At 36.7% G+C, this 25,707-nt stretch overlaps 1 protein-coding gene across 10 annotated transcripts in view; it reads right to left on the reverse strand.

The window, feature by feature from the left end:
• Positions 1–25,707, reverse strand: part of CNTN5 (contactin 5) — a 670,135-nt gene that overhangs the window by 62,489 nt on the left and 581,939 nt on the right. For all 10 annotated transcript variants that reach the window (XM_074916722.1, XM_074916731.1, XM_074916703.1 and 7 more), the window contains 2 exons: positions 9,853–9,980; positions 8,736–8,911 (listed from right to left, as the gene is read on the reverse strand). In XM_074916722.1, the coding sequence (XP_074772823.1) occupies positions 8,736–8,911; positions 9,853–9,980 (304 nt within the window). The remainder of the gene's footprint in view (positions 1–8,735; positions 8,912–9,852; positions 9,981–25,707) is intronic.

Consider the following 25,707-nt stretch of genomic DNA (forward strand, 5'->3'; position numbering starts at 1 on the left):
CCTCCAGGGCTTTATTCCATGTTACTCTGCCAGGCAGAGCACTGAAGAGGCCAAAGTCAGCTCTCCTGAAATCCAGGGTTTGTTGTGAGCCTTCCTTGCTGCCCTAAAGATCTTGAACTCCACCATTTCATGGTCACTGCAACCAAGGCTGCCCTTGAGCTTCACATTCTCCACCAGCATCGCCTTGTTGGTGAGAACAAAGTCCACCATAGCACCTTTCCTCATTGACTTATCCATCACTTGGAGAATGAGTTAATCATCAATGCATTTTAGGAACCTCCTGGATTGCTTATGTCCTGCTGTGTTGTCTCCCCAGTAGATATCATAGTGGTTGAAGTCCGCCATGAGCACCAGGGCTTATGAATGTGGGGCTGATCCTATCTGCTTATAGAGGGTCTCATTTGCTTGGTCTTCCTAGTCAGGTCACTCGTAGCAGCCCCCCACTATAACATCTCCTATCCCTGCCTTCCCTTTAATCCTGACCCATAAACTCTATCCCCAGGCAGAGTTCCACGTACTCCAGATGATCATTGACACAGAGGGTGACACCACCTCCTTATCTCCCCTGCCTGCCCTTCCTAAAGAGAATGTATCCTTCCATTCCAACATTCCAGTCATAGGAAACATCCCATCACATCTCTGTGATGCCAATAAGATCGTAGCTCTGCAGGTGTGCAGGGCCCTGATGAAGCTGACTTACTGACTAGAATGTCTGGAATTCCTTGGTGCTGCTCTTCAGGTGCTCTTCTGCTGACCTGTGATCCCTCTCCAGGCTCTGGGCATCTATTGCTGGCACTGGCATCAAGCTGGTAGGAGTGGGATGGATTGAGGTTCCCTTCCCCTCGCAACTTCAGTTAAAAGCCCTCTTCACCAGCTGGGTAAGGCTATGACCAAAGATGCTCTTCCCCTTCTCTGACAGATGGACCCCATCAGCCCCCAGTAGACCACGTTTCTCAAAACGAGTCCTGTAGCCTGAGTAGCTGAACCCCTGGTTGGGGCACCAGTCCCATAACCAATTGTTGATTTGCCAGATTGGACTGGCCCTTTCAAACTCCCTCCCTTTCACCTTGAGCACTGATGAAAAAACTACCTGTGCTCCAGAGTCCCTTACTGCTGCTCCCAGGAATCTGTAATCCTTCTTGATACTCTTCAGGCTCCTCCTGGCTGTATCACTGGTGCTCACAGGAAACAACAGCAGTAGATAATAGTGGAGTGTATGAGGCTCGGTAGTCTTTCAGTGACATCCTTGATATGAGGCCCCAGAAAGCAGCACACCTCTACAGAGAGTGTGTATGGTAGTATGCAATGATGCACATTGACCAAGTGATACCTGATAATACACAATTTGCATTTTCTCCATCTATAAGAAGTAAAAAATATGATTTTCAAGGTTTGTAGATCCATAAGAATTATTCAGGGGAGGGGTGGACCCTTTCAGTGGCAGTATTTTTGAGCAGTTTGCATAGAGAAAGCAAGAATAATGAACACAGTTGTTTTAGGTGAACACTGGTGGTTAGGAGCAGATGCCAGAGAACGTTGAGATGTCAGGAGTGGATAGGAAGGACATGAAATTGCAACTTGAATTGCTGCAAATGAGTTTGATTCATTTTATTGAGAGAAGGTAGAGGAAGAGATGAAGTTAAATGAGTATAAGATGTCAAGTAGTATGTCATTACTGGGGTAGATTTGTGAAATCTAAGGATTAAAGAAAACATAGACAAGTATTGAAAATGGGAAGGAAATAGAAAAAAGATGGGATATGAAATGGTGAGCTTCAGGACAGAAAGGCCTACTACACTCATGTTCCTAAATTAATGTTCTATATCTGAGCTTTTATCACCAAGAAAAAAAAAAAAAAAAAGGAAGAAAGGACCTAATAATATGGGGTACCTGTGCTCCTGTTTAAAAATACAGAAAGAGGGCAAAAGAGAGCATGGAGTTACACATATGATTTGAGTGGAAGACTGGTGATAGTGACAAATGAAGATAACAGAAATGAAAGCAAAACCCATCTGAGACAAGTGTGCCATTTTGAGAAGACATCAAAACACGAAGCATGAAGAGCAGACATGTAATTGGGATTTCATTAGTGTGCTGCATGAAAAATGTTGTGACAGTCTTACATGAACAGAGATTTATTAGTAGTGCCCACAGATGATGGCACACATCAACTCTATGAGAGAAAGGTGAGAAATAAAAAAGCCAGTGAGGAGAGAGAGAGAAAAGGAAAATGGAAAACTCTTCCTGGTGGCTAGCCAGAAAGAGTATTCTCTTTGTGAAGCTCTCTTCAGCGCATTAGGGGGCATTGAGGAAGATGATGATGAGGATTATTTTTTGTGTTTTTTTCCTAGTGTTGTAACCTTTTTTTGGGGACCTACTCAAACTTCCTATAAGTTAATGTTTATTGGAATATATTAATTAGGAGCAATTGTTGCACAGTGATTGTTTTTTAAGCTTCTGAGCACATACATTGTTGAATTGTATTTATTAAGTATTTACTTGACCATTATCTACTTCACTGTACACTGTGGTTTGATGTACAAAACAAGAGACAAAGAAAGGGGGAACAAGGAAGAGGTGATATTCCAGCCAGTGGGAACTTCTTCCCATGAGATCCCACCATAACAACATGATATGAATTTGCAGGTGCAAGGACATGAGAACAAAGATCCGCAATGTAAGGGAGAAATACTGCCAGGAAGGCTCTGGAAAACAGTGCCACATCCGCTCAGGGGAAAGGTTGTAAAGTTGCAAGTGAAAAACAGAGCTGCAAACTGAAGGCCTTAGTGTTAGGAAGGCTGATATCGACCAGGGGTTCAATCAACTGTGCTGTTGTAACCCAGATTAACTTTGTGCCAAGTAGTTAAATGATCCACAAACTGCAAGTAAACAGGGGAAAGAATGGATTATCATGAAATATTTTTTATTTACCCCAAGATTTTTCTCTTTAGAGTTTCTTGAAAACAAGGGAAGGTACAAAATACCTTGTTAGAATATGCAGTGTAAAAATTATCTGACTGTATTTCATTACATTTTTATTACAAGCATTTTTTTATAGTAACTGGTATTCAGGAATGTTGAAAAACTCAGATATTCGAAAATGCTCAATTATCTCCCTCATGCAAAGTAAAATTAAATAGAGGAAATGTTACTTACCATCTCTCTCTCTCTTACTCTCTATTCATAGGCAAAGCCACAAGCACTTGGGTACACCAGTTTACGTACTTATTTGATTCTACAAAATGTTCGGAGTTTCTTGTTCTAATGCAGCATGAAGGTATGTCTATAAATTAAACCAGTTCACAGGGCTTGTTTATATCTTAGAAGCAACACATGGTAAAGTGCATTATTAGACTGTGACCTTCATTGTGTTCAGATTTTTGTTTGTAGTTACCAGTCATAAAACACACATTTCAATTTTTTTTGACCAGAAATCCTTATTCCATTTTGTACCCTCCTTAGTTTACAAGAAAGTTGTGCTACCAAAAGACAAGATACATTTTTTATTTTGAAACTGCTTCTGATCACTCAAGTATTTAACTGCTGTAGCGTGACAAATGGGCAAAACCTGGTAATGAGCATAGGGCTGAAATATCTGGAGATTTGAGTTGACAGTAATGGCTGTGTTCAGCCTCTTCCATCAACAGGAAAGTATTGCGACAAACAGTGAAACAAATTGATAGCAATGAGATTGATATAGCAGCATTACCCTGAACAGAAATTCTCTGTGCATAGAGCACGTACGTTCTACAAGACTTTTGACAACTATTGTTGTTTTCCTCAGTATGCGGAGGAGGGAGGTTGTTAAATAAAACCCCTATTTAATTAGTCATGTTTAGTTTTATGTCCACTAAAGAGGAAAGACATTATTATTAACAACCCACTGTTTAAATTGATTCCATGTAGTGTAGAATTTAGTGCTGCCTATTTAGAAAATACTTAGGAAATTTTAATTGTAACTTCTAAAATATGATTAAAGTTCTACAACAAACTAAGGGGAGACAGAAATGTAAGGAAAGGTGCAAAGTTATGCTCTCTCACAGGTTCTAGGTTATCACATATTGATGTCTCTGGTGCTAGAGAGTAGTTAATGTATTGCCCAGTCCGTATCTACTTGCCTTTTATAAGTGAGACAGTAGATTTCAATTCAATTCCATGTGAACAAATGACCACTATAAAATATAACATGGAAAGTTGTGCTTATTGCTTCCCATGCTGGCAGTTTCAGTTAAGATCAAAGACCAAGAAGATATTGAGACTAAATCACTTTCCAGAGTCTGAAAGGTACTCATGAAGGTCAAGGTGAGGGACACTAAGAGCAATTCTGCTGCTTACCAGTCTGTGGATAACCACAATAAATAATTTTGCTTGGCTGCCATAAAAACAGTATCAGCTTTCAAACAGAATTGGAATGACAATAGCTGGATAAAAATCCACTCACAAAATCGGTTGTCTTTAGCTAGAAAAGGGGTACCTCCAGGAGAAAATTAAGGTCAGTGGAGATCTTAGAAAAGAAAATTCTGAATAGAATCTTGAACAGGACTTTGGGTTTGGCACAAAGGACAGAAAATTAAAGTTACCCTAGTAAAAGCAAGCAGGTCTCAATTTTCTGTGTCCAGGTGCTCACCGGTGTTGCTAGAAGGAAATCTTGGCAATTCAGACTTCCATGTAAAATTGTTTCTATTAATTTCACAGATTACCCCACACAGACCCTAAGATGTCATTGAGTCTTTTGGTAGACAAAGTAAGTCTTTTGCAGTGCCAAACGATTCTGTGTATATGTAATCTTTTGCACTATTGGTCTTTGTCCTGGTTCAGCTAGGATAGGGTTAAGTCTCCCCAGCAGTGGGAAGGGATCTCCAGCTGGGTTATTCGATACCATGCTGACGTCAGGTCAGGTCCGGGCGCCCAAGCGCGGGAACAGTTTCTGTGTTGTTTTTGTCCCTGATGGTACCCGCGACGGGACTGCTGTATCTTTGTGGTATATCTCTGTATATCTTTTGTCCTGTTTACTGTTATTACTGTTTATTGTTGTTGTTATTGCTATTGTTGTTGTTCAGATTGCTATTTGTTACACTGTTGTATTGAATTTTTCCTTATCTCAACCCCAGGGTTTGTACCTCACTCCCTGCTCCGTCCAGTCTGAGGGTGGGGGAGGAACAACGGCAGTGTGGTCTCCGGTCCCCGCAGGGCCTAAACCAGCACAGCCTTCTACAAATGTACTGTGGATTTCTTCACACACAACATTTGGGATGTTTTCCTTTCCTAGAGTGCAGTCTGCAGCTCTCACTCCAGTAGCGTTGAGTGTCCTTTCCTTAATATTCCCTTCATGCATGTCTTTGTTCAACTTGCCAGCCTTACCACACTTACCCTCTTGGCAGGCAAGCCCCTGAAGTACCTAAATTGCTATAGGTACTAAATCTTTTATAGCTTAGTAAATAACAGCAAAAACATCTTACATTTGTATAAAAATTAGTTCTCAATATGAAAAACGATAACACATTTTTTGATACAAAAGCTACAGATATAATTTAAAACCAAGCAAAGCAATATGTGTTATTAAGAGAAGCTTTTCCTCTTCCTTTTAGGTGTAATTGCTGGGGAGCATGCAGTTCTAGCAAGTGGAAATTTACCTACTGGCAAAATAAATGTTGCTTTGGTGATAGCTTTTATAACACTGCATTAAGCATCAGAATGTTCATCATACTTAACACCTGGGTCTGCCACAGTGAAAGTGCAAGCAATTCAACCAGTGGTGAGAGTTTGACAGTGTTTTTGTTATTAACAAAACCCATTCAAATAATGTTCAGTTTGTCAGGCTTTCAAACAACTAAACAAAACCCAAACAAACCTGAACATTTTTTTATCAGATGAAGTATCAGTGTGTGCACAACAAAATGGATGTATGATTCTATAACTTCATGCAAAAGGATATTATTTTTCTTAAATGTATGAATTAAAAAGCATTTTGTTCAGGATTCAACTTATACAATTAAAAAAATAATTCAGAAATGCAAAATAATAGATGTAGATGGATTTCTATCAGATTTCAAGTTTTCTTTAAGTTCTTATTTTCTGCATACTTAAACCTGTATCTTTACCACATTATGTATTACTCCTTTGAAACTGGTTAGGTTAAAGGATAGTACATGACAGGGAAAACAGAGGGGTTTTATTTTATTTTATTGCTTTCCCCTAGTACCTGGTCATGCTTTAGGTTTTAAGGAAGTAAAGAAATAAATTTTTGTCCTTGTGATTAATTTCATATGCTTATGTGGTTAACAAAAATGATAACAAGATAAAATTGACAACATTCCACAAACAAGTGGTTATGGGAATTACAGAGTTTTGGTGTCAAAAGACAAAAAATTGCAGTTGCTACTTTTGAGTTTTCCATCTCTCAATTGATTAATTTTCATTTCAGGACAATGCAAAAATCAAATGCAAAACTAAATATGCCTTTTAGTGGAGATCTACATACATTTTAACCACTACTTTCAAAGAGGAAGAATGATATGTCATATTGTGTTTCCAACAGGATTCAGAAAATTCAGTGAGAATTGTCCTAACAGGGTCATGTTTTGGTATCTCTGTTCTGAAAAGGAGTGTTCCCTGACCCATCTTGCCTGTAACATGTTCATAGGTATTTTCAGCCCTCTTTCCATTCATCCAAGCCTACCCTTCCATTCTCTCTTTAGTGTGAAAACCAGAAAAGAAATGTCTTGACACTTAAATGAGCTAGGAATGCGGATAAATGCAGCATGGACTGACCATCTCTTGTGTGAGCAACCTTGTAAAGGCAAATGAAGCTATTCAAGTCTAAAATATCAGGGTCTGATGCTTCATTTTGATATTTATTTGGAGTTGCATAGTATTTCACTATTTCAAGACTGGTTTAACAGTGACAAAGTAGAATCTAATTTTGTAATATTTTGCAAAATATGCAATGCCTCCTTTTCAGCCTCAGTTTATTTTCTGATCAGCTGAAGCTTACTGTTTGTAAAAAAGTATGTCTTAGGAAAAAAACAAATTACTTGTGTGCCTCTGAAAACAAAGGTGCCAGGTTTCTACTTAATAAACATATTTTAAAATCTACTTCATTATTTAGACATTGAGCATTGACTCCATTATGAGTTATTAATACTATTCTCACTTTGTAAAGTAACAGTGACTCTAGCAGCACAGTGAGAAGGAAGTCATAAACTCATACTAAAATAGCTGGCTAAAGTTACTACGTTTTGGCAAAATTTTAGTCTTGTCAGGAAAATACAAGGAATCTGTAATTTCAGTGAGTTTTGAGTGAATATTTGTCTGAAAATAATCCCAGTATGTCATCTACTTTGAATGAGCCTTACTCCTATCAATTTGAGAGATTTCTCTTGTAAAAATGAATTTAATGAAGAATTTTTCTTGAAAGATCTATGAAGTCCTGTTTTCATAAAATAAATGAAATTACATTAAATTAGCTTTTCTTTGATAGGAGAAATTACTTTGGAAATTTCCTAGCCTGATTTTTCTCAGTGATTAAAGATTCCCTTTGGCACAAAAGGTACAAAAACACACTGAAAGAACCATGTAACACATTTTAGATTTCAAATTTTTGGAAATTACTTGAAGTTAAATTGTAATCAGGATGTTTTCCTGAATGGAAGAATGTTATAACCTTGAAGTTAAAAAAAAAAAAAAAAAAAAAAGAATACTTTTTCTTCCTGTATATTTAGTGCTGGATTTTTTGTATTGGACTTCCTCAGATGAAGAACCTTCACACTAAAATACACCTTAATAAAGTTTTTCAATTAAAAAGCTTATAGAAGTAAAACCAAATTTAAAAAAAAAAAAACAACCCACACTGCAAAGTGGATATAATATGATTTCCATAAAGGCAAGCAGAAGAATAAATCGATTACAGATGACAAGATTTTTAATGCAAAGTTAACTCTGCTACATTGTACTCAAATTAGATACATTAACTTTTAGAATTTCCTGACCTTTGTGACCTTCATTCTTCTCTGTTAAATAGCATAGACATTTGATTACATTTCATTAGTTGGGAGATTGAGTGGATCCTATTTCCAAACTTGTTCACATTAAGAGATTTCTTTCTACTAAGAAGAGTTAAAACCATTTTACATGGGACTGGTTTGGATTACTTTATCCCACAGTTTGATCATATTAAATTGTTTTTAAATCAAGGGGTAATATTTGGAATTGGTATGCTTACTTTTTCTGTAAAATTATTATGGACTTAAATAACTGTTGCACAGCTAGAAGCTATCTCTTGCAGGGGAGTTAGAAAATAAAGTATACTCCTTGCTATTCAGACACTAAAACATATGTTAGGTAAGTAAAAACTCTGGGAGGTGAGGGCATTCCAACAGTCATGCTCTCTGTGAGAAAGACATAAATTCTTATAGAAGCATCCTTTCTATATTAAAATCAGCAAAAGTATGTAAGGAAGATTTGATTCAAACTGCTTTCTGTTCCCTCATAAAGATCATCAGATGCCTCACTAATAATAGAATGTATGTTTACATTTAGTATCTTCATGACTAAAAATACCTGAAGCAATTCTAGTGACCTGAAGTTTGCACCTCCTCTAGCTAATATATCTTTCTAATATTAACAAAACCACTTATCTTTTAATTTGTTCAGAATTTGTTAAACAGGACACATATAAAACCATGCAAATGTCTATCAGTTCGCTGCACACAGATGACAAATGCATGGTCACTTACTGCCTTGATGCTTTCAAAGTGTCCACCTTCTTTTTCAAAGTCAATTGGCTGCCCGTTGAGTGTCCAGTAGAAAGTGACATCTAGTGTGCTGTCATGAAGGGCTTTGCAACTGAGGACAATGCTTTCTCCAACCGTTAACTCTATCTTCTTGGGAGTCAGCTCTATTCTTGTAGGTTCTTGAAATATAGAAAGATTAGGAACATTTAGATGGAAGTCTAGTTATAATGCAATGGCAAAAGAATATGATTGAGTTCTTCTTAGTCTACTCAAAGCTTACATTTATTGTTTGTTTCAAATATGTAGTGTCAAATACTGAAATATAAAAATATAATACACACTAAGACATGATGGTGGTGAACAGAAGGTACAGCCATTTTCATGAAAGCAATAAGGCAGGATCCTAAACAAGCATCTATAGGACTTCTGAGATGGAATACTTAATTAATTTTATTAGTCTTAGAAAGAGCTTTTTTTTTTTTTTTTTTTTTTTGGCTGCAGCATCTGGAATCTTGCGATTTCATGAAAACCTCAGTTTTGTCTCTGAAAATAAAAATTGTTTCGAAGCATACTTAATATAGGAAGAAGCTTGAAAAACAAATCAAAAAAACTTGAACACCTAAAACCAAAAACTATAATCATATAAGAATTCATCTGAAAAATGACAAAAATGTGGTTCAGAAATTAATTGCAACTTAGTGATTTGATTATTGTTGCTGTTCTAAGGAACTATCTTTTCTTAGATTTTATATTGATACAATTATGACTTTAATCCTAAACTGCTTCCAAGCAGAAAGAGGTATAGATTCCTCTCTACCCAAAGCTAAAATATGTTAAAAGGTATATTGATTCTTCTACTTATAGAATTATTTATAATCTGAGTGATGTAGTAATAATACTAATTCTTCTGACATACATCTATGATATAACACCTGGAGTATGCAATCTGATGCAGAAATACAGTGTTTGACCAGATGGAGGTTAGTCCCCTGAGACTGTTGGAAATGGTTTCTTATTCTGCCTACATAATGCTGTTGTATGGTTGTCTGGGGATTCTAAGCAATAATAAAATATTAATGAAGATATATCATCGCTATCTTCAAAGTGGTTTTTTTCATACCTTTAACAGATACTGATGCAATGATTTCTGCAGATCCAAAAACATTTACACCTTGGCATAAGTACCGTCCTTCATCGGACTTGGAAGCATTCAGGATTCTCAGGCTCCCATGTGGAAGAATAGTTACCCTGAAAAGGATAAATACATAAATATATAAATATATCTCCCATCCTAGCAGCCAAACTCTGTGATGATATCTTTTAGAGCTAATAAATAGGATTAAGGACTACTTCCTCTGTAGCAAGTGATGACGAAGGTGATAATTGAATTTTCTTCTGTTTCAAACAGATTGTAATAAACCCATTTTACTCATTCTCCTTCCTTAATTCAGAAAGTTTCTGCGAGGTATCAGTAGATTAGTATCCTTTGACACTTATCAGTGGTGAATTTTAATGAACCTCTTGTAAAAAGCAAAGAAGGTGATTCTTCATAATTTGTCTTTAAAGTTTCACAGCTATATTATTGTGAAATCACATTTCAATACCAAGCATCATCTACTCCATTTAGGAAAAAAATGACCTTAAAAATCAAATGTGAGAAGAATGGGAAGTAAAATGTAAATGAGGACTAGAAAAAACATAAAATTAATTGTAACTGGTCAAAATATGATTTATGGCATCACTACACAGTGTAGCATAGGGACTTAAATAATATCTGCTTTTTTGTGGCCCAGCTTTTTTTTTTTTTTCCTTGAATCTTGTATGATTGCAGCTCCACTACTTCTCCAGATAAGTATTAACCCCACTGAAGCATATTAATGAGAAATGCTGTTCAACTATTTACATTTAAGAGTTTCAAAATTTGGTTTTGCTTATACAGTATTAATCAGAAAGTCCATGAAGCTACAAAGAGGTGAAAATTAACACATTTTTGCAGTTCTAAAATGACAAAGGCCCTGAATTTATTACATGTTAAAGCTGCAGCCCTGGAACAGCAGTAAATAAATACTGTTCCTTTTCTGACAGAGAATGACAAGCCTAAATGGAACATGGCAGCTCTTACATGGCATTTAGGTCAAGCCCTGCTTGTGGATGTTATATATCCTTTCCCAGGTTGGGTAGTGGTTATGGCTCTGTCAAAGGACTTGGGAGATGTAGTTTGGAAGCCCTCCTGCAGTCGTGGGCACCAAAAGCAGATAATCCTCAGCAAGTTCTTTCAGGTATCATATAGAAGTGGAGGAAGAGATGAAGGAGTCCTTGCTTTTGCCAGGAAATGTTGCACCAGATGAGGTCCCTTCTAACCTGGTATTACATGATTCTATGATTCCCTCTCCTGTATTTTGAAAGTAAGGTAAGACCTCTCTCTGTTAGAGTCTAACCGAGTAGGTGGGTGATTCTTCCCCAGTAATGGCTGGATTTTTAGATATACCACTCCAGAGAGGGCTTTTTATCTGTTCTTCAGCTGGAAGATTCCTTTTGAGGCTATGATCATAAATCATGGAGGGGACAATGTTGTGGTTTACTCTTGAGAAGTACTTAACCAGAAGTAAGGAGCTTTGATCATCTTGATTAACAGATTTTTGCTGGGGTCTTCAGCAGTCAAAAAAGGGAAACTTTTCTAGGTTTGACATGTTAAAATGCAAAGCTGAATTACCTTTGATTTAAACTAGGAGTGATTTACCAAAGGCTTAAGATTCAGTAATGTGCTCAAACTAAATCACTAATACAAGACTGCGTATTTTATTTTTTTTTTTTCTGGAAAAAGAATAATACCCCCTATTCTCTAACTCTGTTTGTGAAAAATGGTGTTTTATTTTCTGAGGTTTATAAACATTGTGGTGGAGAAAAAATAATTTCATCCCAGTGAAAAATGTACTTCTGTTCACTTTAGATGTGAAACCACTCACTGCTCTCAGCAGAAGAAAATAATAGCTTCAAAAGTGAATGGGGCAGAGGAAGGACATGTCAACTCTCAGATTCCCTAGTGCAACCTGATGATGTATCTCCCATCTTGCTCTAAACAAATACGTATTAGTACTTGAGTCACATTATTTGTCTAAAGGTAATTTTATAGAAAACATAATTATATTAAGCAAATGCCCCTGTATCAGAGTTTTGAAGTTTTGGGTACTTTTCCAACAAATAAGAAGGCCAGAAATTTTGTTATAATGTCATACCTTTGAAGACACAATCTGCTTTAGGAACTGAGAGGGATGTAAGCTTCCTTCCTTTCCTCTTAGTGTAAGTTTTGTTTTCCTATCAAGATGCTCTGTGATCAATGCTCTGAGGACATGGTATCATTAGTATGACAATAGCCTTTGCAGAACAGTAATAGTTTTCATCAATATACTGTCAGCATCAGATAAATGAAGGGACATTCCTACAGTGTTTACAAATTATAAAAGCTTATACAAAGTGTAAGTGCTGATATAAAACTGTTTTTCATTCTGAGCTTGGAGGAAAAGAAAGTTAGATGCATATGGAAGATTATGTAATGAATCTTATACATATTATCAGCTATGTTTCTATTTAGCTAAAAGCTCTTGCTATCCATGAGGAAAAGAGTAATCACTCAATCAAAGGAATTGCAAACACATTTGTTGGTGAATTATTTGGCTCAGAAATGAATACTTTCCTTAAAATGCCTAGCATTCATCTGTTCTCCCTTTTCTTGTGTTTGGGAAAAAAGCCAGAGGCTGGTTATGATGGAAACTGAAATGCTTTATTTATTCACATAACACTTGCTGCACACAGCAGGAACATAGACTTCTCCTCCTTCCCTGCCAATATCTCTCAGTCACAGAAAGACCGCCTGCGTAGTATGTCTACATATTTTAATAAGAAAATACCATAGCAAAAGGTTTTCTAGCTTCATAAATAAAAGAATAAATGGTGTTGAGGTAGAGTTAAGGATAATTCAGGAAAAAAAACCCCCTAAATTATTAATTCATTGAAAGCTGAGGGGAAAATAATAATAGATGAACAGATAAAGAATGGATGAGAGATCAAGGTGATAGCTTGGATGTAATTGTATTTAAGGATAAGAAAAACTCATTGTAATTACATAAAGGAGATAGACATTGTCCATCCAAGGACTCTGAAATAATTGGCACATGAGCTCAGTGTCTCTTTAGAAAAGAGTTTTAATCTGTCTAATGACATAGAGAAAAGGGGATGAGCATTAATGCCTTGAAGTCAATAAGCATGTTGGCTTAAGATCAACAGCAAGAAAGATTTTATCGAATTATTAGGAGAGAATAATAAAGATATGGCCACAAAATGGACATGAGATAAAATTCAACATGATTTAACTAAAGTACACTGAATGAGACCAAATTGTTATAATATTTAATAAGAAGAAACATTTTCTAGAGAAAATAAATGCAACTATTTGAAAGAGAAACCGAGAATTAGGCAGTGTGGACAGTGACAATGTTTTGCTGCTCCCATTCATCCATACTACCTGCTCATATAGTAATAACTGTAAGTTATTCAGGACTCCTGCACAGGACTGACAAATATGACAGGACTTATGAAAGGATTTAACTGCTTACAGCACAGGAACAGAGTTTTACAGCAGATGTGTCTTTCTGAAGTCTAGATATGAGCCAGGATGACATGGTAGGACTCTCAAAAGGCAGCAGAAGTTTGTGTGTGGGAAGCTGTCTCATGCCCATAGTGTAACGTTAGAGAAGTCTAAAGAATTAAGGGATATAAGTCTGCTGATGGTGGTGATGAGCACTAAGTGTAATGCTGGTCTTTGAATACCGTCTCTCTCAGAAATCAGTTAACTACAAGCTTCACTGCATACTGTATGCCTTTGAGGCTAAAAAGCTCAAACAAATTAATAATGAAAAGAGCCAAATTGAAACTGAACGTGAATGTCAAAGTGTATATGATATCTGTGCATATTATATTTTTGCACTGTGACTTTATCTGAAATAGCAGCTGTTGAACGCCCAGTTTGCAATGTCTGTGATTTTATTGTCTAGAATATCAGCAAGTTTGGAAATACATTATTAGTAGCATTTTTATAATGTTGATTTTGTTAATGACAGTATAACCCAGTAAACTAGGTTGAGAATTTTACAAAACTATAGAAGTATGAATAAGAGTGTAAATTTTCTTCTTTAAGGCTTCAGGATTGGACTTAGATTGACATTGGAAGGCTGCAAAATCCTCAGTAATTATAGTTTTCAGGCAATATTTCTAAGTGATTATTTTCACTGTAAAAATATTTGCACTCTTTTCAAAGCTATTCTTCAGCAATAACACTTAAGGACTGGAAACAATCTTAGTACATTTGTTTAAACAAAAATGCATTAGCTCACACAGATCAGTCATTTAATGAATGTTATTTTGCCAATAAAGTACATATCAGGCAGAGTAAGGTCCCTGATAAAGAACACACTTTTTTATTTGGAAGGATGAAAATTCATCCTGTTCCTGAAAATGCATCAACATATGGGATGTTGATGTGGACAGAAAGGTGTTCTCTGAGACCAAGTGTCTGCTCAGAAGCTGATGGATAGAAATTAGGCTCATAGGAAATACTGGATCTTTCCTTATAGATGGTGTTTGGAAGTTCTTTATTTGGCAGTAAGGAATGTCTTCTCTTAACCAGTGTTGACTGACAGAGAGGTAAGGAAAAGTGCTGATGGAGATGAACAGGGTGGAAGGTCCTCACAAATGTGAATGACAAAATTCTAAAATCCTTTAGACTTCATGTGATTTACAGAAGAGGACTAAGAGGAATATGGTATTTAAGAGTTGCTCATATGGGGAGTTCGGCAGGATTTTAAAGAAATTTCATTTATTTTACAGTGTTTTGACTAAAAAGTAGCAAGCTTTTTCCTTTCTGCTGTTTCAAGTACAGAAAACTTGTGAGAGTGACCGTAATCTTTGGTCTTATTTTGGGGGGAAGGATAAAGAAGTAGGAAATACAGTGACCAATGTTTTGGTATAAAAAAGGGACATCTATTCTGCCTGTCATATTGCTGTGATTATTTTCCCTTTGATTAATTCTTAAGGATAAGTGAAATATATTGGTAGTCCAGATACTTTTAATATTTTACTGTCGTGCAGACAAAACATTCATTCTTTAATATCTGGTACCACCCACCATGGAATTCTCAGATATTATTTACAGCCGATAGAGGACAAACTGGTTTAGATGGTGGTAATTCTCAGCTCTATCTCCAGGGACAGTCATACCTTGACCCATCAGGGCCAGGATGTGCATGTTCTTCCTAATACATGTTAAATCACTGAACAGAGACTTCCATCAAGATTAAGATCATGAGAAGGGGAAACTCTAATTTTCTTTCTGTTGCATCATTCACAGCAGATTCTCGCAAAGAGGTGTCTTGATGTTGTGGCTAGAAATTGTTTAAAAATTCTGCAATGGACCCTGGAGTTTGGATGCTGAAGGAGCTGAACAGTTGAGGAGCAAAAGTTACAATTGCTACACAACTGTCAAGATTTTGCTGAGGATTTATAGCAGAGACAGTGACACAGAGTCTGGATCTTAATAGAAATTAATGTCAGACAGCTTATATTTGGAGGTTTATATTTGATAAATAACAATTACAGAGTAAGAAAAAATAGAAGTTAATTGTGTTGCCATTTCTGGTGGGGAGAAAGAATTAGTTTTTTCTAAAGGAGCCACAACTACGTGTCTCATTTTGTCCTTGATCTTTGCTGCACAGTAACATTTGTGCATGAAAATACACAGATCTCACTGGTGCAAATGGTGTCCACAAATGTAAATATAATTTCAAGTGGCTGACACTAAAAGTCACTTTTTGCTAACAAATGTATCTTCTGTTCTACACACACAGAATATCTGTAGTGTTCCTGAGCAGTAAAAACTGGAAACTACTGATATGTCAGAATTAACATAGTCTCTTGGAGTGCTTTTTATTTGTAGGAGTAGGCTGGTCATTATTGGTTTTAACAGTGCTTCGTATTAATAACTTTATTCAGGCCAGTACTTAAGCACATAGTTTGCTTTAAAGACTCTGTTAATTAATGTCAATGATGATATAAAGGTCCTAAAATTTAAATATTAGTAAGGTATTAAACTGAATCAGAGCATAACTGTAAATGGAATGGAGGTCCAAATCAGTAACCTATTACCTACCGAAATTAAACAAGAAGAGTTTTAAATTATTCTATATTTTCACTGGTATACTCAAGAGAGATCAGCTGGCACATTTTGAAAACATAGCATCGCTTTGCTAATTGACACCTTGCCATTCTGCTCAAATATTTTGCCCCAGAATGTGTTTGGTCTTCTGTAAAGAAGAAAAACGGGAAGAATTCCTCAGAAGATAATCTCAGAGTAAGTGTCCCAGAGGATAAGGAAGACCATTTAAGGTCTTTTCTGCTCTGCATTTTAGTCCAAAAGTCCCTTTAAATCTGTATTAAAATATGTTTGCTTTAGGATAATATATCTCTAAACATGCTGAAATTACTCTAAAATGACTAAAATATTCTTTTATATTTTTAATAATCCATATTGTATTCTTGATTCATTTAAAATTCAAATCTATTTTAATATTTTAATATTTTAATAATTAAAGTTATTTCTTCTTTTTTACACAGTATTTCAATGTCAGAAATATTCTGCTACTTAGCAAAGGTTCTTACTTTTCAAGGAAAATGCTTTTATTACAATAATTTTTTCCATGTTCCTAAGTGACAGCAATGAATTATTAACTTATTCTATTTTCCTCAGAAGTTTTAGGAATAATAAAGTACTTGTAGGACTTCAAAATTCCCCCAAGGAAAGAAAAATACATAGGAAAACTTTAGCTACTTTAAGATTATTTCCATGTTTCACTTGTTAGCTAGGAAAACAACATCGATACATAAAGGCAGACTTGGTATACAAGAGGTAAAATTAAAATAGACCAGGTGCTCAAGGGGGCAGATCTTTAGCCAGTGTAAAATGACATAATTTCATTCAACTACATGGATCTATTTTGATTTATACTAGATGAAGACACAGCTCAAAACAGCCAAACGATGCTATGCTTGAAGTGTTAACATTAACTTCGGCAATATGAACAGCAGAAACTTTAATTTCATTGAAATGAGATTCTTATAAATTTAAGACTGTTAATTAGATGTTTACATGGGAAGTTTTCATATGCTCAGGGCAGCAGTCATCTAGCTAAATCATTATTATTGTTAAGCTCTGTAATAATGTCCAGTCAGATGGAACCTGCTTTCCAATGTTAATTCATGTTCTACAGTAACATTACTAGAATATTAACTACAAGTGGTATATCCATGTAATAAAGCAATGAAATTTAATCTTTCCCACCTCCCTGATTTTTTTTTTTGAGATACTGTTATTGCTTTCATGTGAATAGAAGAGTTGTGTAGATGAGAACAATTGACCTCTTTTACATTAGACCCCTGCTCTCAGAAAAAAAAAAAAAAAGAGAAAACGATGTAGTTTGTAATAAATTAATATGCATTGTTTAAGACCACACTGATGGAGCTGTTTTCTACTTTTTAGTGCTCTTCCCTTGAATATATAGACAGTCAGTTATTTAAGTGTCTCTGGGAGCTGAATGCCATAATCCCAAGCAAGATGGCAAGATACCAGCAGCCAAAGTGGCTGCTGACTGCTTGCAAGGGAGGCTAACAGTTGAAAATCAAACCAGCAAGAGGGCTGTGAATCCATCCAAATTAGCCAGCATGGAGGTCTGAAAAGGATTAGGGCTTAAATAAATGCTTTGTATATCCCATTGGTATAATGCATAAAACCCCCCTAAAATATGCATCTTCCTCTCTGTCATTTCTAGAAATAGACACTAGAATGAGATGAATCTGCTCACAGTATGTGAGGACTGTGATCATTTTAATGTTCTACTGACTCTGTTAAAGTATCATTCTGCTAATTTCTTACTTAATGTCTTTGAATTTGATTGTGTTTTGCAAATTTGTAGTTTCAACCATCTCATATGTGCAATCTTAGTGTAGCTCAAAGACAGGACAGATGAAGATGGTAAGAGCTTCCACATCCTCAGATCAAACTGACTCTGTTGTTAACTGGAGAAGCTCTAATTATACTTCTATTATATGGTAGATAATACTAGATCTTGAAAGAATGAAGACTGATTGCTTTCATCAGTCCCCTGCCTCTAGAAGAGCATGCAAAACCTGCACTTATGGCTTGTTTGCCCAGGTAGAAACTGTCTGGGGGGAAACTTCATTAGCATCATGAACATTTTGTTTGGATCGACAGTTATAGGGTCTTCACCAATTGCTTAGAAATTTCTTTATAAGATGAAATGCTCCACAGAACTTCTGGCCTTCGAACCATTTCTGTTGTGAAATGGCCCATATTTTCTCCTAATAACCATAAGATCTCAGTCAAGAGTACAGCCTAGTTTGACACACTGTTTTCATAGAAGATACAGATCTAGAGGGGATAGAATAAGGAGATAGTGTAAAACAGTTTTAGTGCAAAAATGACTTCTGAAAATGGGAAAGGAATAATTTGATCATGTTAGGTTTACAGTATTTCAGTTCCTGAAATAAATTTCCTTAGATGTTTGTGGAATTGTCAACACTGAGAAGCTTGGTAGACCGTATGTAACAAAAATAGCATAGATTAGTATAGTGATAGAAATGATGGAATAATTAGTCCTGCTTTGTTGTAAGTGGTCCCTGCCAGCTCTCTGGTTATTCAAATCAGAGATCACCACACTGTGAGCAATAAGTCCTTACTTGTTTGCTTAGTTCTGCAATAATTCTGAGCTTACCCTTGGAAATTCCTGCACTGCTTTCTTCTATCATCTTCATTGACAGATCTAGTGGGAAAGATCTAAATAAACTGTCACTACATCCAGAAAGGAAAAGAATAGAGGAAAAAGCTGCCTCATGGCTCCATTTTTACTCCAGACTACTTAACACCTTGAGACAGGAGCTTTTAAGTGGAGAAATCTGCATGGTAGGCCAGACTTCACAAAATATGTGAGAAATGGATGTACACACCTGACAAGCAACCTTCCCTGTCTAGTCCCATGATGCTGCCCTAATCTATCTCTGTCATGTAGTGACATTAGCTATGGATTTCTACATCGTTTGCACCTAACACACTTCCTGACCGGATCCTTGACGAGTGGTGCGTTTAGAAGTCAGTACCGGTGAACATGGGGTTGTTTATTAAGATATTGGTGCAAGGTGAGGATTCAGAAACCTCCATTATGAGTAGCAGTGCAGACTAAAGGCTGTACTGTTTCTGCAACACATACAAAAGTATCACAGGAACATTGATCTGGAAGACAGCTTTTCTAGAATACTACCCTGTTCCTTATCATTGACAATTCTCTCTAATCATGTTTCTGTTTTGATAGTAAACCCATGGGTTAATGATCATACTGACAGGGTCTTGCAATGTTTAAATTTCTACAAGGGGTTAGAAAATATATCTAACTAAACTGTAAAACTGACTGAGCTATATCCGCTTCCTTACACTTTATTAAAGTATCAGTCTGACCTGTGAATGAAGACATCTTTCAGAAAGGGGAGACAGTCAGTTCAGTGGAGATGCAGTTTAAAAGCATTGGCTCAGCACACAAATATTTCTAGACTGTAGGAATTGTAAATGGGATTTTGACCATAATGGACTAGGATCTTACTGACATCAGCTTTCAGGTCAGTTGAATTCATTTTGCATTCTGGAAGAATCTGGTACTATGTCTGGAAAAACAGGTAAAACAAGATTTATTTTATTCTAGTGTCACAAGGTGAAATACAGCCTTTTAACTTGGAAAAGGCCGTTAAAAAGATACGTGTTCCCTCCAGAGATCTGTATTGCCACTAATATTAAGGGTGAAAAGGGTACAAAGTTCTTACTGACAGGCAATCTGTTGATTAGGGTCATTTGAACCTTAAAAGCTTTAGTTTACTGTGGAATACCTTGCACTTTAGTGACAACTCAAAAGACTTTGATTACAAATTGTAATAACAATTCAGTAGGAAGTGCTTCTCTTTAAAACTGACATATCTATCTTCGGCTGTATCACTGTGAATGAAAGAGAACAGATGGAATTACCCCAGTGACATAAGTTATGTGCAATAGAGCATAAGAGACAATAATAATGGTACAAGGAAAAAAAAAATCAGTGACTATGTCTGTGCTATTCTGACAGGATGTTCCCAAATATGGTTTTTGTTTTAGACTGGGGCGCCCCATCATGCACAATAAGATGGTCAGAGTTCTTTGGGAGAAACACTCTATGTGAAAAATAGGGTGCCCTCAGGCTCAGCCCATTTGGCTTTATACACAAACCATCCATGCACAGCCTCTACCTCCTGTTTCTCAGTGCCTGTATTGCTTTTGCAGTGATGGCAAGTTGTGATAGCCACACACTCTGGAGAGGACTAGGGAGCCAGCAAGAACCAGTGAGAAGCATTTGGGGAGAAGATGCAATTGCTAATGTCATGATGCTGGTCACCCACATAATTTCAACTATTTGTATTCCTCTTGCATTGTTCTTGCTGCTGCCAGGCACAAACTCTCTGATGGATGGGATGTAGTGCCCCTGAGCCCATGTTTATTCATCATGGTAAATCTGGATACACATCATCACATCCCACATTCTCCCATGTGATACAGGTGATCAGCTGTGGATTGCTAATTTCAAGATATAAATTGCTATGGCTGCAGTGCTACACCACCAATTGACAGTGGGCATTGCAGAGGGTCTCATACTGGTCTGGAGGCAGCAGTGAATTTTTGTGTGGCACTGGGTGTGTCACACCTACAGACTGGTGGTGCAGCAGCTGTGCAATCATTCTAAGGTCTCTGCTGCTGTAATTTTAATGGGAAAAAACTGGTTCTTGTTTGCTATTTGAGAGAGTCAGAGCAATGTTGGGGCATTCATGTCACACACAACTCCAAGTCTTCCTGTCTCTCTTCACGCAAAAACCTCAATAAATATTGTCTTCTCTCAACCACACTGAAACAAGAACATGACACTCCTTCAGTGACATAATCTTTCTTGTTTTACTAAACTTTTACTTTCTTAAACCTTTTTCTTCTCCTCAGTCTTTCCTCCCTAAATCTCTTTTCCTGCACAAAATAGCATGTCATGGCCACCTTAACTGCTGGCCCACCTCTCTTCTTCCCTAACCTTATCTATGAAGTACCCATTTTGCCAATTATTAGGCCTAACATAAAGGACACAGCCAGCATAAAGATGAACCCATAACCAAATCGTATTTGATACAAAAGGGTCAGTACATGGATGAGCACTAAGGGTACAAACAGTCAGATTATACATAATCAACATCAATCCCACTGACCCCAACAACAACACCACACAACCAACAATGGGTGGAATGGTGAAATGCAGTCTCCCTTAGAAGGGGCAGGAGACGATCAAGTCAACAAGCCAAATACATAAGACCAATGAAGCCACACACTGAATCTCTACACAGCCTGCATTTACAAAAGCCAGAGCTGACTGGAGCCCAGTCCCAGGGAGGCAGGAGGTCCTTCCCCAACAGGGAACTCTGCACAGGGCACCCACCTCACACACAGACACTGCCCCTGCCTGCAAGTGCTCCCAGCTTTTATCCCTCAGTGGGACACCTGACCTTTGCCTACTGAATGCAGACACCTGGGGCTCATTTACCCAATGGCTCTGTCTGCCAGGCCGGCACCACCCTGGAGGGAAGCCGGAAGGCAAACTCACCCCCCTTTGTGAAGGGGTGTGGGAATCACCCATATGTCAACCTTAATTTGGGGCTTGGGGTTGAAGCCCCAGCATTTCAGTGCCCTATCAATGACATTGGCATGGAGCTAGGAACATGAATATAGAAAATAAGATGAGAATGTTATTGTGTCACTGGGGATAACCCACTGTCAGACATGCAGTTGTGGCATACAATTATAGTATAATCAGAAAACCCCATTTTATAAGTTTATATAACTGCAGCAAGCTCCCTTCTGAGGATGGCAGAGAGGAGTACTGAATCAACAGAGACCTCTCTGCTCATTATACAGCCACATCTTACTTTTGCACACAGAATTATTTTCTATAGCCATTCAGAAGTACTTTGATCTCTTTTTAATGACTTCACCTGTATACTCTGAATCTATTAGACCAGGTGACTACTTCCTAGGGACCTGGCAAGGCTAAGCTAAGTATCCAAAGCCAGTAGTGTTAATGTGTCCTTAAAGCAGATAGTGACAGATGGCATCAGTTTTGCCTGTCATTTTGTAGTTCACTGTGTTGGTATCTCTCTTTCCCTCTCCTCTGAGGTCTGGGAACAGACACAGTCAGGGATCAGAGGGAATGAAAAGAAAGACATTGTCCTAGGGATACAGAGAGAACTACATACAGTTTCTTGAAACCTGATGAAAGATTGCTGAACTAAGAGCAAACCTGAAGGGAAGGATGAGCCTTCCAGGGGCATAGTGGATGGGGATAATCTGTTTATAGCTTCACTTTTCTGTTGCCAAGTTTGCTTAATTTTAAAAATGTTCCTTGATTTTATTTTGCTTCTAAGGAAATATAGCTCCTGTGATTCAAAGATTTTTGGTGCTTTAGGGGTGCTCACTTTGATGAAAAGTTGCAGACAAATCCTCAAAACTCTGGTTGACTCATGTTTCTGTCACACTTACGTACATTCCTGATGAACTGAGATTACACTTTTAACCTCATGCATAATTTTTTCCCTAATTTTTGACTGTTTGAACTTGGAATCCTTTCAGTACTCTTTTTAAGTAACCATTTGCTTGGACATGATTATAGCATTATTTATGAACAGCATAAAAGTAGAAGAATGTAAAGTGAAAATTACCTTTCTTTTAATTCAAGATTTTATAGCTTCTTCTAGGGACAATCAGCAAAACCAGACCTTTTTTATAAGATAATTTTGTTTACTACTTTTATTGAAAGTGGAAATCTAAGCTGACATTTAGCAGGAGGGCTATGGAAGCGAACACAGTAAGATGGAGTCTTTGCTATGAAGATCATGCAAAAAATGTCCCTTTGAGAGTGGGGTGTAGTTTAGAATCTAAAAAAAGGGGGGGTGATTTACCTTGGTAACGTGATACCCAGAAATATCCATATATTCTAGGTGCTGCTTGACAGGTTCCAAGATCACATATGGACTTTTATTTATGGACATTTATAGAGCCCTCTGACCTCTGGGCTTATCTTTATTGAGGAGGTATTTTGATTTATAACTTCAGATATTGAATCTAAGGAGATTCCTACTCAAATACAAACTGTTAGTACGAATTGGAAGATATCTGAACTAAAGAACTTGGTTCAATTTAGCATCTTTTTATAACTCAGTAACATCACTTTTTTGAGTCTTCTACCACTGATCTTCCACAGCTATCCCACATACTCAGAAAAGCAGCCTTTCAATGCTTAAAAGGGACTTAGAAAGATGGGGAAAGATTTTAATATAATTACAGGACATATTAACAAGGGGTAATGGTTTTAAACAAAAAGAGTATAGATTCAACTAGATTTTTACAATGAGGGTGATGAAACACTGGAACAGGTTGCCCAGAGAGGCAGTAGATCCCCCAACCCTGGAAGCATTCAAAATCATGTTGGATGGGCTCTGAGCAACTTGATATAGTTAAAGATAGAATCATGAAATCATTTAGGTTGGAAAAGACCTTTAAGATCATTGAGTCTAACCATAAACAATGGTTGGATGATGTCCCTGTTCACTACGGGAATGTTGGACTAGATGACCCTTAAAGGTCCATTTCAACCCAAACCATTCTACCGTTCTATGATTCTATGAAAATAGGAACAGTGGAAAAGAAGAAAACAGATTTAATTTAATAATGTCAAGGGCCATGGATTTTTGCCTTATGCAAAAGGAGATGCAACGAATGCAGAATCAATGCTCAGAAATTTGAATGTAGCTACTTTTGTAATCCAAGCAGGGAAGACATATTTTATGCCTGTAGTCTGTAGGAGGACAAATGGACAGCTTGACTCTTCAGTTGTTCAACGGTGACACAAGCAGTAGATAAATCAGTTTGTTAATCAGTTAATCCTACTGTCAAACATGAAATAAATATGGATTTGCAGCAACTATCCTTGCAAAGGGGACATTAATGACCACTATACCTGTGTGAAGAGCTTGGGACCTCGGAATCATTTATGAACAATGGTTCATTGATTGCTCTTTCACAGACTACTGCTTCTACCTAATCAGGATTTGCATCTAAAAGCTTTTCTTGGTCAGGCTGGAGTTAGTTGTATTTATAATTTGTCTCTCCACATTTGGTATTTATTTAATCAGCAAACTAATGATTGGCTAAATTACTAAGTACGTCTTACCTCAAGGCTTGATGACTGTTAAACAAATGAATTCATTAAGAGAAAGATTATTGCCATCCTTGCAAAAATATGCAATAACAATGAAGTCACAGGAAAATTTTCTTATTAATTTCTAAGTAGTTTCTTGCAAGGACCAGACACTTTAATGAGTTTTGCATAGGGAGTACAGGAGATATTAGTAAAGAGCGGGGAAGGAAAATTTGGGATGGAGGATGTGTTAGAGGGTCTTCTGCAGTCTGTGCTTCCTCAGGAGGAATTCCAGCTCTTTTTTGAACTACTCTAAAATTTGGGCACTGTGTTTCAAAAGTCACAATCAGGTTGTAAATGAAGAAGAGTATCAATGGCTAAGTAGTGTTGAAATTATCAGAGAATAAAATACTAGATACTGGAGCCCTTAGGCAATGCTATCATAAAAAAATAAAAACAAAAGAGTGAGATGAAAGATTTGTGTTCACTTTGACTGACTATAAAAGAACCTTATAGCTGCAAGCTAATATCACATTTTCAACAGCTATTTTAATCTCAAAATAAGAATGTTTATGTTGTTGATATTTTACATCACTATAAACTCAAACCCCAAAATTCATGAGAAAGCAAGGGATTTTGAATCAACATATAGGTTTAATCCCATTAGACATTTTTCTGATCTAGTTCCTCATCTGACAGTTTGAAGATACAGTGTTTTAGATCTTGGTCAGGCTCAGCTATGCCTTAGTTCTTACAGTTGTGTGATCACTCAAGGTTTTTTTGTTTTGTCTTCTTTTTTGGGTTGGCTTTAATACAATTCTGTCTTTTCCTTTAAAGATGAAATCATCTAACTCTAAGAATACTTACAGAAGGCTAGTCTTTCCTTGAACAAACATTAATGACAAAACCTTTTCTTCCGCTTTGATTCTGCTTTAACTGTAGAAATCTAACCAGGCTGTAGACAACAATGAAAACACAGAAAACATTCATTTCCATGTTCACCTTTTGGGGTAGCTACATTACAATGGAAATTTTTGGCTGATGCTCTGCCTGAATTTCAAACTCAATAAGAATTCAGTAGCCCACTACTTGCTTGTTCATTATCATGAGAAAAATATAGACCAATGAGAAGTTTCTGGATGCTACACTGGCCTTACACCATATTCTTAGCTGTGATGGTACAAATGTGTGTTTAAAATATATATTATACTGATTTCCTTTCCATGTGTGTGACAATTTGCATGACAGAAAAGAGACAATATTCTAGGATAATACTCCAGTACTAGATAATTACTGTTTAGATGATATTAAAGCATTATAGAGATAATATTCTGGTAGCTAACTCCATAGAATTAGGCATGGTTGTGGAAAGCTCAAGTTTGTTACAGGATGCTATTTTTTTTCACCATATTTCCAGAATTCCATGGTTTTTGAAAAAAAATTGAGCATATTTTGAATTGAATATGTCAAAACCCAGTTTTAATATTTAACCTTCTACATCACTAGGCATATAAAAATGTCAACGATCTATGGTCTGGAACACTTTAACACCTAAAATACAGTTTGGGCATTCAATCAGAGTATTCATTATGAGAATGGAATGAATG

This window comes from Athene noctua, chromosome 1 (assembly GCF_965140245.1).
Source record: "Athene noctua chromosome 1, bAthNoc1.hap1.1, whole genome shotgun sequence".
Classification (NCBI taxonomy): Eukaryota; Metazoa; Chordata; class Aves; order Strigiformes; family Strigidae; genus Athene; species Athene noctua.